General features: G+C 41.5%; 1 protein-coding gene across 2 annotated transcripts; it reads left to right on the top strand.

Moving 5' to 3' along the window:
• Positions 1-1,121: 1,121 nt before the first annotated feature.
• LOX (lysyl oxidase) lies at positions 1,122-12,378 on the top strand. Of its 2 annotated transcripts, XM_004686656.2 has the most exons (7): positions 1,124-2,084; positions 2,434-2,542; positions 3,846-3,983; positions 5,417-5,573; positions 8,614-8,709; positions 8,963-9,078; positions 12,318-12,378. In XM_004686656.2, the coding sequence occupies exons 1-7, from the start codon at positions 1,457-1,459 to the stop codon at positions 12,322-12,324; spliced, it is 1,251 nt and encodes a 416-aa protein (XP_004686713.1). In that variant the 5' UTR covers positions 1,124-1,456; the 3' UTR covers positions 12,325-12,378. The 2 variants fall into 2 exon arrangements, with proteins under 2 accessions (XP_004686714.1, XP_004686713.1); XM_004686657.2 differs by lacking the exon at positions 12,318-12,378 and having other exon boundaries at positions 1,122-2,084; positions 8,963-9,082.
• The last annotated feature ends 1,473 nt before the right edge of the window (positions 12,379-13,851 follow it).

Raw genomic sequence — 13,851 nt, 5'->3', positions numbered from 1 at the left:
TCTGGTTTTGAATCACAATTTTAAAACGGGTCATTTAGTACCAATTTTTCTTTGAAATACTTCCAGCACTGCCTATCCCCAAGTGGTATGTGATTAACTGCTCCATTAAACCTTTCTTTCCAGTCAGCACTACCTACCTCCTACCCACATCCTCCTGCCCTTTCTTCCCAGGCCACTCCTACTCCCCTCTTTACCAAAATCTGAATTTCAAGGGTGCTTCTTAGCAACATTTTTATTGAATGCAGAAGATCAGGCGAACACCATGGGATGTGCTACTAACTTAACACTTGAAGTCAAGTTAAGTTTTGTAAAAATCCCAAATCAAACTTCCTAATAGGATGCAGAAGAGAAAGCAGAAGGTCAGATAAAAATGCTTATTTGCAGCTGCCTGTGAGCGCTCTCGGCCAGACTGCTTCCAGTCCCCAATAATGAAACTTCCTGGTAGACCCCGTCCAGAGGAGAGATGGTTCACTTTTCCTTCAAGCACAATGCAGGGCGGTCTTTTGAAAACCAGACAGGCTTATTCACCTCTTATGTATTAGCAGTCTCTGTCCCTCTACAATTTCACTTTTGGTTATTAAAATATTCACTGTAGGAAACAAATTTGTAACCCATTTCTCATATTACCTACACACAGAAAAACAAAATTTGATACTCTTATTTGCTGAGGGCACTTCCCATAAAAACGAGTGAGTGTACATTGAGAAACTCGTCTGGTTAACTCCTTAAGAATAAATGTTAGTCACAATCGTCCCTCCATGACCCTCCCTCCCCTCCTAACTTTCGCCCCCAGCACCCACCCCACCTCCCCGACTTCCCGCCTCTCCAGGGCTGGTGACCTAATAGCATTTTTCTTCGTGCATATTTTGGCGTCGCCCCATGGCCTGGCTGCCTTCGCCTGTCTGAGTCTTTTGAAATTCCTGCATGTTCGCCCCAGATTAAGCCCAGTGTGTCTCAGGATGTGAGTTCCGTTTTTGTTCTTTCCTCTCTACGCTCCCTCTGCAACGTGTCTGGCGGGGAGGAGGCCAGGACCGGGAGGGGAGGGAGGGGCCGAGGCGAGGAGCTGTCCGCCTTGCACGTTTCCAATCGCATTACGTGAACAAATAGCGGAGGGGCGGCTGAGCCAGAACCGCTTGTGTAACTTTGCAAATGTGCCAGAAAGTTTAAAATCTCTCCTCCTTCCTTCACTCCAGACACTGCCCGCTCGCCGGGGCCGCGGTGTTCTTCGTTGTCTTACTAGACTTAGGGAAGAGGAGAGAAGCGGATGCCCAGTCGCCGCCTTCCTCACTGGAGAAGGGTCTGCAGCCCACCCTGGGCACTGCTTGGCTGGGACTGGTAGCCGTGCTCCGCCCACCTCCCCGCTGGAAGATTTCTCCCCCTCACGCGATTTGAGCCCCGTTCTTGTTCTTTCCGAGCTAAGCCCCGTCGGAGCGGGAACAGCCGGGCAAAGAGAGCGATGCGCGTCTGGACCGCCCTCCTGCTCGGGCCGCTGCAGCTCTGCGCGCTGCTGCGCTGCGCCCCGCCCGCCGCGGGTCAGCAGCAGCCGCCTCGCGAGTCGCCGGCGGCTCCGGGCGCCTGGCGCCAGAGGATCCAATGGGAGAACAACGGGCAGGTGTTCAGCCTACTGAGCCTGGGCTCCCAGTACCAGCCGCAGCGCCGACGGGACCCGGGCGTCGCCGCTCCAGGCGCCGCAAACGCCTCCGCCTCGCAGCCCCGCACGCCGATCCTGCTGCTCCGGAACAACCGCACGGCCGCTGCTCGAGGGCGGGCTGCCTCTTCGTCCGGGGCCGCAGCCGGCCGCCCCCGACCCGCCGCCCGCCACTGGTTCCAGGCTGGTTACTCCTCGTCGGGGGCCCGCGACGGGGGCGCCTCGCGCGCGGGTAACCGCACGGCGCCGGAAGAGCGCCCGGCGCTGAGCAACCTGCGGCCGCCCAGCCGCGTGGACGGCATGGTGGGCGACGACCCATACAACCCCTACAAGTACTCAGACGACAACCCTTATTACAACTACTACGACACATACGAAAGGCCCAGGCCTGGAAGCAGGTACCGGCCAGGGTACGGCACCGGCTACTTCCAGTACGGTAAGCACCCGCAAGTCGCCGGAAGCACCCTTGCACCCCTTCCCCACTTCTGTGGCTCCTCGACGTGGCTGCCTGGGCGCGGCAGGCCCATTTCCCTGCAGATAAAATCCCTTCCCCAGTTGCTGCTGAGGCAGCTGCGGAATCTGACGCAAACTGCGCGGTTGCTCCCCTGCTGCTTCCTTTCCACACTGCTTTGCAGCCCTGGGCGTCCTGTTCGTTCCCTGGCTCATGGTCGCCCGCAGTCGGGTTGGGCTAGGGGATAGAAGTAAGGAACAAAGAAGGATCCAGAGCCAGGGTGGATGGATCTGGGTTGTCTCACTCCTAACGTCCATCACCTGCTGACATGTAGGTCTCCCGGACCTGGTGCCCGACCCCTACTACATCCAGGCGTCCACGTACGTGCAAAAGATGTCTATGTACAACCTGAGGTGCGCTGCGGAGGAAAACTGCTTGGCCAGGTAGGGGCTGGGGTCCTCGTGATCCCGCTCTTCTATGGGTTTCAGGGTGTTGTTCTGTGCTTTATTGATGCAGCCCAGAGTTCGAAAGTGAGACATGATCTCCTGAGCATGCCGACCTGGATGGAGAGTTAAAATTGTGAAGATTTTCGTGGGTAAAGCATTTTAAACTGAGGCCCAAATTAGGGAGACAGAGCAATCCCTTCCTTGAAGAGTGGGTGTCTCATGTGCTTTCCCAAGATTTCTTAACTTTAATACCCCCTTAAAAGATTGGAGGCAAATTTGGTGGCTTAGCACGACTCATTAGCAAAGATTTTAAGTACTTTCATTTGAAGTCACATTTAACTTAGTTGTTTTTGGTATTACTTCAGCCAGAATAAGAGCATGAGCAAGTGCTTTGTTTTTCCATCGGTTCAAAAATAAAATCAGCAATTTTGGGAACGGAGTTTTCAGAGTGTGCTTCTGGGAAACCACTAGGGGGAGCAAATGATGTTTTGCTAGGTCTCATACATTTTTTGAAATTGTAAAATAACGTCATCTACAGTGTTTGATGTTGATACATCCACACAAAGTATGAGAAGGAACACAGGAGTGTTTGTTATTAATTTCTTCCTCTTTGACCCTTTGTAACTGTCAAGCTAAAGGGAGATTAGAAATCCAGCTCCTCGTCTTCATTCTTGAGTCTTGCATCACTCACATCATCACACCCCTATGATATTAGTACAGCAATGCCCTTGTTTTGAAGATAGTGAAGTTACAAAATTACTTATGTAATCTGGGTGTATGTACTCTCAAGAGTTATTCCCCCCTTTATATCTGAGTTCATTGTTTGCGAATAAATTTAATGTTTAATTCAAAGTTCCTGGATTTTTTTTTTTTTTAAATCTGGGGCTTCAGTTTCTCTCATTTGTATGGTTAAACTTGATTATAAACACAAAGCTTACTCTTCACATGTAAATTTCCAGTGCTAATTTTATCATGCTCTTAATTTTAAATGGTGGATTTTGAATTTCTACATGTGTCACATTCATTTGATTCCACAAATATTCTCTGAGCTCTGACTGTCTGCCAAGGATTGTTCTAAGAACTGAGCATTCAGCAATAAGGAGGAATAAAAAAGCAAAATGGCCTAGTCTCTTGGAACTCATGAGTTCCTAGTCTCTCAGAACACATAGTCTAGCTGGGGGAGACAGGGTAGTTATTATTATGTTATGGGAAACTTGCTAGTAATTCTAAAACTTGCTTGTAGTTTTTTTCTTTAGGTAACATACTGTAATGATAATATTTCTCTTTTTCAAAACAACAGCTCAGCATACAGGGCAGATGTCAGAGATTACGATCACAGGGTCCTGCTAAGATTTCCCCAAAGAGTGAAAAACCAAGGGACATCAGATTTCTTACCAAGCCGACCAAGATATTCCTGGGAATGGCACAGCTGTCACCAGTAAGTGGCTGGGCTTCCTAGGTACTTCTGAGTTGCTTTTCCATTTTTCAGGTGATTCTTGGTATGATGAATGAAAGTCTTATTTTGCATACAAAAGGACAAAATTTATACTTAAAATTTTTATGTCATTTATACTTACAATTTTTCTAATTTGCTATAATCAAGGGAGTCTGGTTTTAAGAAAATACATCAACTACCCGCTGCTGTTCTCTTTTTAACTGGAGACTCTTTTAAGTCCAGCTCATTAAAACTTGGTAATATAGTCACCGGCTTCACTACAATTTTACTCCATACCCAATTCTACAGTTAGTTGTGATATTTAAAAAAGACAATTATCGGGCCTTCCCTGGTGGCACAGCGGGTTAAAGCACTGCACTAAGAAGCTGAAACCACTTCCGCATGAGTTCGATTCCCGTCTGCCCCAGAGGTGACCACATGGTGTGGCAGACCACTCCTGACCCACCCACTGCTCCCCTCAGCAGTGTACTTTGTCGATCTGCCTGTTCTGCTCCCCACTCTGTCTCTGGTGAAGTCTTTCGCCACCCCTGAGTCTCTGGCCTGTACCCCAGTTCTGTATGCACAAATAAATAAATCTTTAAAAAAAAAAAGACAATTATTAAAAGACTTCAGCTACCATTCTCTAAGATGAATATAATGTAATCTATCAGCTGGGAAGGAACTCTTTATCTTTTGAAGGACCTGTATAAAACACAGATGGTTGCCTGTTCTGAGCTAACTTTTAAGATTTCACAGGAGGTCCTTCTATAATCTACTTTGGTGACTTTACCTGGGGTTTACTTCCAGGAAACCCTGGTATGCCCTTGAAGTAATTCTGCAATTCCAGGCACTTCTTGTTCTTTCTTTATTTGAGAAACAATTTAATACATTCTCCTTAATGAAATGAGAAAAACAGGGATGCGTACCTGCTTTTCAGTAAAAGAATTATTTTATTTTTCAATGAAAGTTTGTACTAGTTAAATAATAATGACTAATAAAACAGGCCATTATTTCTCCCTTGCATTTTGATAATGATTTTAAATACTCACAAAACCCTCCCAGAGTCATGTGTTGTACTTTTTTTTTTAAAGAAACATTAGTAGTGGTGACCAAGAGAGATAAACTGAAAAATATATTGCAAGTGTCACTTAAACACAGATAATTTACTGTGTTTCTCTTTTATATTCAGAGATTAAAAAGGAAAAAAAAAAAGGAAAGATGGAATAGTCAAAAAAACTTGTTTTCCTGGTAGCAAAGTGAAAGTTTACAAGTTTGACAGATTTCTTTCCCTGGGGAAAAGAATTATAGTGAATCTGTCTGTGAGAAGCTAAACTTCTCTCACTTTTAATGTGAAAATGGTAGCCATGTCCTCTCATATCTTTGCTGCCTTTTGTATATGTCACTGACCGCTGTCTCTCTGTTGTGTGGGACACTAGACATTACCACAGCATGGATGAATTCAGCCACTACGACCTCCTTGATGCCAGCACCCAGAGGAGAGTGGCTGAAGGCCATAAAGCGAGTTTCTGTCTTGAGGACACGTCTTGTGATTATGGCTACCACAGGCGATTTGCATGTACTGCACACACACAGGTGAGTGGCCCCCTGACGCCAGGAACCGGAAGCCTTCAGAGACACAAAGTTTTCTACACTTTTATTTCCTCCTGCCTGTCTCTTATAAACTCTTTAATGGACTTATATGGGGGGTCATCAAGTGACTACTGAAAATAATTGAGAAAAGACATGATGACCCAAGTGACTTTAGAGTATTTTATCATCGCAGGTCAGTGCATACTTGTTATGGTCCACACGAAATGGTAGCAGTTTGCTCTCTGAAACAATCTGAATGGTTTCCAATAACTGCCCTCATTCTATATTCTTTAAATGGCTTGGTAAGTAGCTATGGAAAAGACACCTCTGTTTTCTCACCTGCAAAACCATTCTTCCCTCTTCTAACCTAAAAATAGGATGGTGGCTGAAGTGAAGCAAAAGGAAGGAAATTAAGTTTCTTAAAAAGCACTTTAAAAAGCTGTTTCTTTTCATAATGCGACTAAGAGCAGATGGATACAATTCCTTTCTCCGTGCACATATATTTAAACCTACAGTATAATTGATGTCAGATGTCTTTTGGATGGATTTTTTTAAATAGTGCTGAACTAAGCACTTAGAATGTTTTATAATGGGAAAATGTGTGTCAGTTAGAAGTCATGCCAACATTTCCATAAGAAACCCTAATTTGTGAAAGGACAGTATAATTTTATCCTAGCCGAAATCTTGGCAAGGAAGAGTAAATGTACATAAGGGCACAAAGGGACCAACAGCTGGCATCCAGGGAAGCAAAGCTCAGTGCTGTGGCAGGAAACTCTGGTGACCTAAATGTTAATTCACTGTCTAAGCTTAGACTGTCATAGCAATTGGAAGAGGAAAGGGTTCATTCCGCAGGCCCTAAGGCAGCACTGACTCTTTGGGGAAAAGAAAATGTAAACTACCCACACCTTACACATGTGTGTACAGAAAATCCCTTTTCATTAATGATGTCTGGCTCCCACAGCACCAGCCTGTACAGTCGCTTTTGTGAGAGCAAGGATGTTGGACAGCTCACTCTGCAGAAATCATGGCCTCGAGCTCTGTAAATACCGACAGCACCTGCAACTCCCCTGTGATCACTTTGTAATCACTTTATAATCATTTTCCATTTACGCCCTCCTTAGCCATCATTTACCAGATTTGTGTATTACCAGTGACTTATATGTTTGTATTTTTCACTGGATTGAGATTTCTTGAACATGAATTTCACTTAAAGGGAAGTAAATTCTCACAATATTTTTTAAATATATCCAAATGTAAAATTAGATATAGCGTTCATAAATTTATATTTTCATTTAACTCTTTAAGTTCATTAGATAACAAATTTATGTATTAAGTATATACAAAACTGGAGTAACATTATTCCCCTCAGTTCAATGTAACAGATGATTTGTTAAAACCAAACATCTAATTTAGATATCCTCAGCTAAGATATGACATTCAATCTACTTTTATACTTTTACTTCACATACATAAACGCTTGTTTGCTTAATAGCTTTAAAAACCATTTTGTTTGCTAGTTCAACTACTTAAAACTGATTCTTAAATTCTGCCAGTTGAGTAATCACAGGATGCGTTTAATTTCAGTATGCTTTTAAGAACTTTTGTTCACTGTAGGTGGGATAAGCATTGCAGCATTATTTAAACCTATCTCAACTAGGTATCAAATCCAACAAATCCCTTACAATGTCATGAGCATAGTTGGTGTGGAAGGAGTACTAGTAGTATCAATAATAATCACAACAGTGATAGGCTTGAACATGTAGTGAATCTGCTATGTGACAAAATCAGAATTAGATCCCCTAAAGTGCTGCATTATGTGGCACAGGGACTTTTGAGTGTGAACTACTGCTATTGTGTCTGTCATTCTTCCCAAATCAAACTACAGCCAAACCAACTGTGGTTAGAACACACTCAAATGATTTTGCCATCTCTCTGTAACAAGGTAATCTTAATTCCAAAAATATTTTGGGTGCCGAAATTAAATGGCAGTCATGAATTAATTGATTCTAGCATGCGCTTCTGAATTGAATTAATTAGAATGAAAGTCTGATAGTAACACTTCTCATGAAGAACTAATGAAATCCACACCTGTAGATTCCAATGTGACACATTTCTCCAAACTTTTAACTTTGGAAACAAGGACCATATCTTATTACTTTGTTGTTGTTTTCTTCCTCCCCCCAAGTTGTAAAAGGCACTCATGTACTTATTGGAAAGAGTATTTTAGTAAGGGGAGTGTGTGGCATTCATTCATGAGGCCTAGTTCATATTTCAAAAACTACGAGAAAGAGTTAAAGAGTTAATAATAGTTAAGAATGGTGATTTTGGACCCCAGTTGCCTAAACTCAAAACCAGCTTAGTCACTTACTAGCTGTATCCCAGATGAGACTGGATGTGTTCAACAGCTATTGTTGGGTGAATTAATTATTTGACCTTTCAATGCCTCAGTACCCTCCATCTGTAAATGGGGATAATAATAGCACTTGGTTGACATAGTTGTGAATTGAATTTATATCTGTAGCATGTTTAAAATTGCTGTGGCACTTAACACATAGTTCTTAATTGTCAGCTACTCAAGTAAAACACAGACTTTACCTTAGGGAGCTCACAACTTCTAGTTAGATACGTTTTACATACTATGATTATAATGCAGAACAGAAAAAGAAAATTACTAAAAATCTATGTACACACAATGAAATACATCAGGGGCATATTTTTATTACCTGGCCTCTACTCCCAGAATGAGTGATATTTTCTTCAACTTTGGTGGAGTCCTAGTTTGTAAGACTGTATTTACCATGACTGATTTATGACACTTCTAAGAAGCTGGATGCACTCTTATATTAGTCCTGTATTTCTTTTTGCTGGAGGTACCATAAGGCAGAGTAATAAAAATTTCTCTAGGAAGATGCAATATGTGTGTGTGTGTACATATATATATCTTTTTAAAAGCTTAAGATTTAATTTGCAAATAATCAGCATATTCTGTAGCACACTGTAACCATATACTATCATAAAAATTCTTAAATTTTCATTATTTTAGGGGTTGAGTCCTGGCTGTTATGATACCTACAATGCAGACATAGACTGCCAATGGATTGATATTACAGATGTGCAACCTGGAAACTACATACTAAAGGTAGAAAACCCAATAGGTCTTCTTCTCTGTATTCTAATGTTGAATAATTGTAGTCCTGCAAGCAATTATATCTCCTAGAACTATTTTTAAATCAACCTCTTCGTATCTACAGTTTAGCCACTTGCCTAGATTAAACCTTCTCCCTGATTTGTTGAATTAAAGGATATTCCCTGTTCTAGCCTGTGGAAATAGAATTTAATCAGTAAACACTACTGCTGATGAAATCTGAAACAGATGGCCTTTCCGTGTTTAGGTCAGTGTGAATCCCAGCTACCTGGTGCCTGAATCGGACTATTCCAACAATGTTGTGCGCTGTGACATTCGCTACACAGGCCATCATGCGTATGCCTCGGGCTGCACGATTTCACCGTAAGTCCTCTTTGCCTAAGTCATTCTCCTCACAAAGCATTTGAATTCATCATTAACAGACATTATACATATTCCTAGTACCACCAAAGCTTCCTTGTGAAACAGACCAGAGGGAGAAAATGGTATACAGAGTTGGGCTATCTCACTGTTAGAAGTGATTTTTTTCATATGTTCATGAGTGGGGTATACTCAGGTTTTCACAAACCTCAAACTGTTTTCAAGAAAAACAACACCCCATGTGACAGCTGAGTATGTAATATTGCTCAAAATGTGATACATGTGATGTATGGGAGCCCACACCTTCAAACTTCTGTTTCCTACATCCTCTCCATTGTCCATGAAGGTGCCCTGAAGCAATTCCTACTGTTTAAAGTATATTTTGAAAATCATTGCTTTAAAATGTGCCACTAGGTAGTCTGCCTAATGTGTAGAAGTCAAGATTTTACATCTACCATGCATCCCAAGTCCTAGGAAAATATCCTGTGAGATAAGTGCAGAGGTTCCTTCACAACTTCGTCTTGAAACCCTCGTTTGAGTAAAATCTTAAGAGGGAATCCCAGCATATATATATTAATATAGGTGGCGCACTGATGAAAATAGTTGAAACAAGTGTAGGTTTGGCTGCCAATCTGTGTCCTCCTTACCTTATCTGAACTGTCTACTGTCACTGGGTCACAGAGCCTAATTTCACAGACCCAGCTCTGAGTGATGTGATGACACCTTCCCAACACTGGGTCCCACGGAAATACTGAGCACACACACTAGCTTTGCTTTGACGGTGGAGAGGCAATGTGCCTCTGAATCAAGCAGAAAGGTGCAACTGAGCTACACCAGATAGAATTTTCTCCTTGATACACAAACCAGAAATGTTTGCTTGCATGTGAATCTGCAGTTTTCGGGCTTTCCCAAGTCCACCTGAACTGAGCTGTGCAGGTTTTGCCTTATAGCTGGGGCACTGACCAAGAGTAGGTAGAGCTTAAAACAGTCCAGGCTCTTTTCACAGAGCCACATGCTTGTACTAAATTCTCCTCGGAGGGGCAGCTTTTTCTTATCCCCACAAAGGAGCAAAGCCTGTGCTTACAAGCATCCTCACAGCATTAGAGAAGATGACAGCAAAGGGACAGTCCTGGAAGAACATATAATTGAATCTTTTCTGAATATGCCCACAAGATAGCCTGGTTGGGGTTATAGCCAACACTCTGTGGACTTGTCTGCACTGTATTTGCGAGCCCTTAGACCATCAGTGAAATTTAAGCTAAAATAATTGAAAATGGATGAATTCTGGTGATTCCTTAGTTTATTCGCTCTTGCTCTACTCACTGTTATGCTCACTTTTGTACTACATATTCAGACGTTCTCACTTAGATATCAGAGGATTCTTGACACTGTCCCCACCTTGGAGTGTTTTCACAAGTCAGTTACTTGTGACTCGTTGTTTGATGTTTTCCTTCATTCTGGCTGGGACCTAGTCTCTTGTCTGCCACTGTATGTGCACTGCCAATACAGGTTGCCACCATATAGCTTCTCATTCAACATTTGATGAATAAAGAAAATACCCTTTTACAAGGAACTTAGAATTTGGAATCAAGGGGGCGAGAGGCATACACCAGGGAATGTGATAGACACACAATAGAAAAGTCCATGAAGAATAACACTAAATGCAGTGGAACACAGCAGCCTCTGCTGTGAGAAGTAAGGGGTATCACAGGTACAACTACTGACCAACCACTAGGAATAGGTCTGGAGTGGTGACTTGTTGCACAGAATGTGACTTGCTTTTCATTAATAGAATCAATTGAGTATCACCAGATATTTAAAACAAATACAAGTTATCATATAACTCAAGCATAGAGGGCTTTTGTTTAAACCAGATATCGCTGACAGCAACTAAACTGTGATAGAGGTGGGAAATTAATAAGCAGTAGATCAGATGGACACATGAAAAAGTGAAATGACCCATAATTAGTGGCTCATATTAAATTAGATTATACTCAACTATGAGTGGGGGGTAGGTGAAGTACAAAATGCTTGGCTTGAGAAAGAGCCTCTCACCAAGAGAGTGGTGCTTGTCTCTTACATTTTGACATTTCTTTTTGACCTCTCGCTAGGAATCAGAGTTCAGAGGAAGGAGAGATTTCCTCTGTGACATTAGGCATGGCTTTACGACAGCATCCAACTGGGCCTGGGAGGCTGAGGACTGCACTGGGCAGAGTTAAGTGGGGAACATGATGGAATGAGTAAACATCGTAGGCAACTACATAGCAGGAAGAAAGTGCAGGGCATGTTTGGAAAAATGCCTCCTAGTTTGGCTGAAGCATACATTTCATGGAGTTAAGTTGGGCAGAAAAGCCTGGAAAAATAAGTTGGAACCAGACCCAAGATCGCACTGAAGAAAGAGCTAACACTTTGAAGTTGATTCTGCAGGCGATGGAGCATCTTTGAGGTTCCTTGAACAGGAAGTGTAACTTGCTTGAGTCATGTATCAGTTGAGTTACTGTGCAGGGTCCTAGATAATATGACTGCATTTTTATAACTCTGAAGGACATTTCTCAGTGCATGGCTTCTTGTTAATGCCAATCAAGTATTTGAAAGCATTCCCTGAATGTACAAACTGCTAAGAACAAGCCTTTGGTGTCTCCTTTCTCCTTCATTTTCTTCACTGTAAGAATTCGTATGGACCATGAGACTGTGTGCCCAGAAGTATTTATTCTACAACTAGGTTCTCACTGAAATGACTATTAGGAAAATGAGGGTTAATTATTTGGACTAAGTACTTCCTTATTTCCTTTATATGGGGATCTGTGATCACCATGTAAAAATGGTATTGATTTTTCGGCTTTGACCCAGATTGGCCCTTAGTGCACCATTCTATACCTGTAACGCTGCTGCAAGAGAACAGAGGTGATCCCTCTGCTTCTTCATGGAAATGCCACACTAGCTCTATGCCGTGAACGCACCTGGCATATGGCTGGTCCTTGCTTTTTCTCTTGGTTGGTTCAGAAGGCGTTTCTTTCATAAACATCAAATTGGTAGGCACCAGATATACTACCTCTACTATTGAAATCGTTATTTTCTTTAAGTTGTTACTGAACAAATCCGCACAGTGACTGTTGGTTAGGTAGAGGGAAATTGTTAATTAATTAAAAAAAAAAAAAAAAGGTGGGCTATTTACCTGTGTACTGTAGTCATCATAATATTGCCAACTCAATAACGTGTCTATTTTTGTTTTCTTAATTTAGGTATTAGGAAGCAAGCCAAAACTCCCAATGGATAAATCAGTGCCTGGTGTTCTGAAGTGGGGAAAAAAAAAATTGATTAACTTCAGTAGGATTTATGTATTTTGAAAGAGAAAATGAAGGAATTTTGGTTTGGACTGTTTTTGTAACAAAATACATAACTGGATTTTGAGTATTTAAATCGGCATTATTTGAGAAATTTTAAATTTTATTCACATTACTTTATGAATTAATATGCTGTTTCAATTCTGCATGTTACACATTTGGCTCTTTCAAAAAAAATTAGATTTTTTTTTGTTTCTTTGAAATTACAAAGCATGAAAAAATAGTATTTCAATGAGCCAAAATTACTAAGAACTGAGAATTTCCGAAAGTGCTGAAACTTTAGTGAACCATTAACAATGATGGCTTCTATGTCTCCTAGCACAGATTCATTTTAAAATGAGGCTCCTACTGTTTAAATAGATACAGACACATTTGGTGCTGAGGAAGGAACACACATTACCATTGGCGTCAAGAAATATTACTTTATAGCAGAGATGTGGTGATATATGTATTCAGATAGTTACATCCCTATATAAAATTTATGTTTACATCTTTAAATTAGTAGATAAACTCCTTTCTTTCTGTCAAGTGTACAATTTAATTCTGACTTATGTCAGCTTTGTTGTGGAATGGATTAAGTAATTGGGCTGCCCAATTCCTATCTAATCAACATTTGTGGATGCTCCCCTACTCTATTTTCCTGGGCAGAGACTTTTTAAGTGCAATTCTTAAAATTAATATTCCAGGGACTAGTGTACATCAGAAGACTATGTCAGTGGGAAGTCATCCTGATGACAGATGTGAAATATATCCAGAGATATTATGCATTTAAGTATACTGAGGTATTAGCCAAGGAAATGCCCCTGCTGACATAAAAATCATATGAACAAGTTCCCCAAACCACAACTGTCTCTCAAATACTTTAAGTGATGAAAAACATAATAGGATTTTCAACTTTTCTACATTATTTTTATGTTCAGCTTTGAAAAAGAGGAATACTAAAACATTATTTTTTATCAGAATAGATGACATTATAGATGTAGATACAGGTACACTAAAAGGTCAGCCAGGAATCAGTCATACATGTTTTCTGTGTCTGATAGATAATCTAAATTATCAAAGCATATACACTACAAACTTGAGGGGTTGGTGAATAGGGGGAAGATACTTTCTGCCAAACCCAGGACTGTGCTGCATACTGAGACAGCTGTGATTTCATTTTAAACTGTGAAACGAGGTGCCACAACAGAATTTGGAGGATTTCTTTTCCTAAATTCAAAAGGTGCAGAAAGAAGTCAAATGACACTTTGAGTGGTGCTTAAGCAGAAGTTTTCTTACACTAGTAATTATTAAAATCTCGGGCAAGGCATTTCCAGGGCCAGGACAGGTTTGGCATCCCGCAGAGTTGTAAAGCCAACACCAATTACTACTAGCCACTCTGCACTCCTGGTGCCTAGCAAGGCAAAAGGGACTTGAGACAGTCATAGAGGGG

This window comes from Condylura cristata, unplaced genomic scaffold (genome assembly GCF_000260355.1).
Source record: "Condylura cristata isolate star-nosed mole 26May11 unplaced genomic scaffold, ConCri1.0 scaffold00021, whole genome shotgun sequence".
Lineage (NCBI taxonomy): Eukaryota > Metazoa > Chordata > Mammalia > Eulipotyphla > Talpidae > Condylura > Condylura cristata.
The sequence above is the reverse complement of the archived record's forward strand: the minus strand, read 5'-3'. Positions and strand labels throughout refer to the sequence as shown.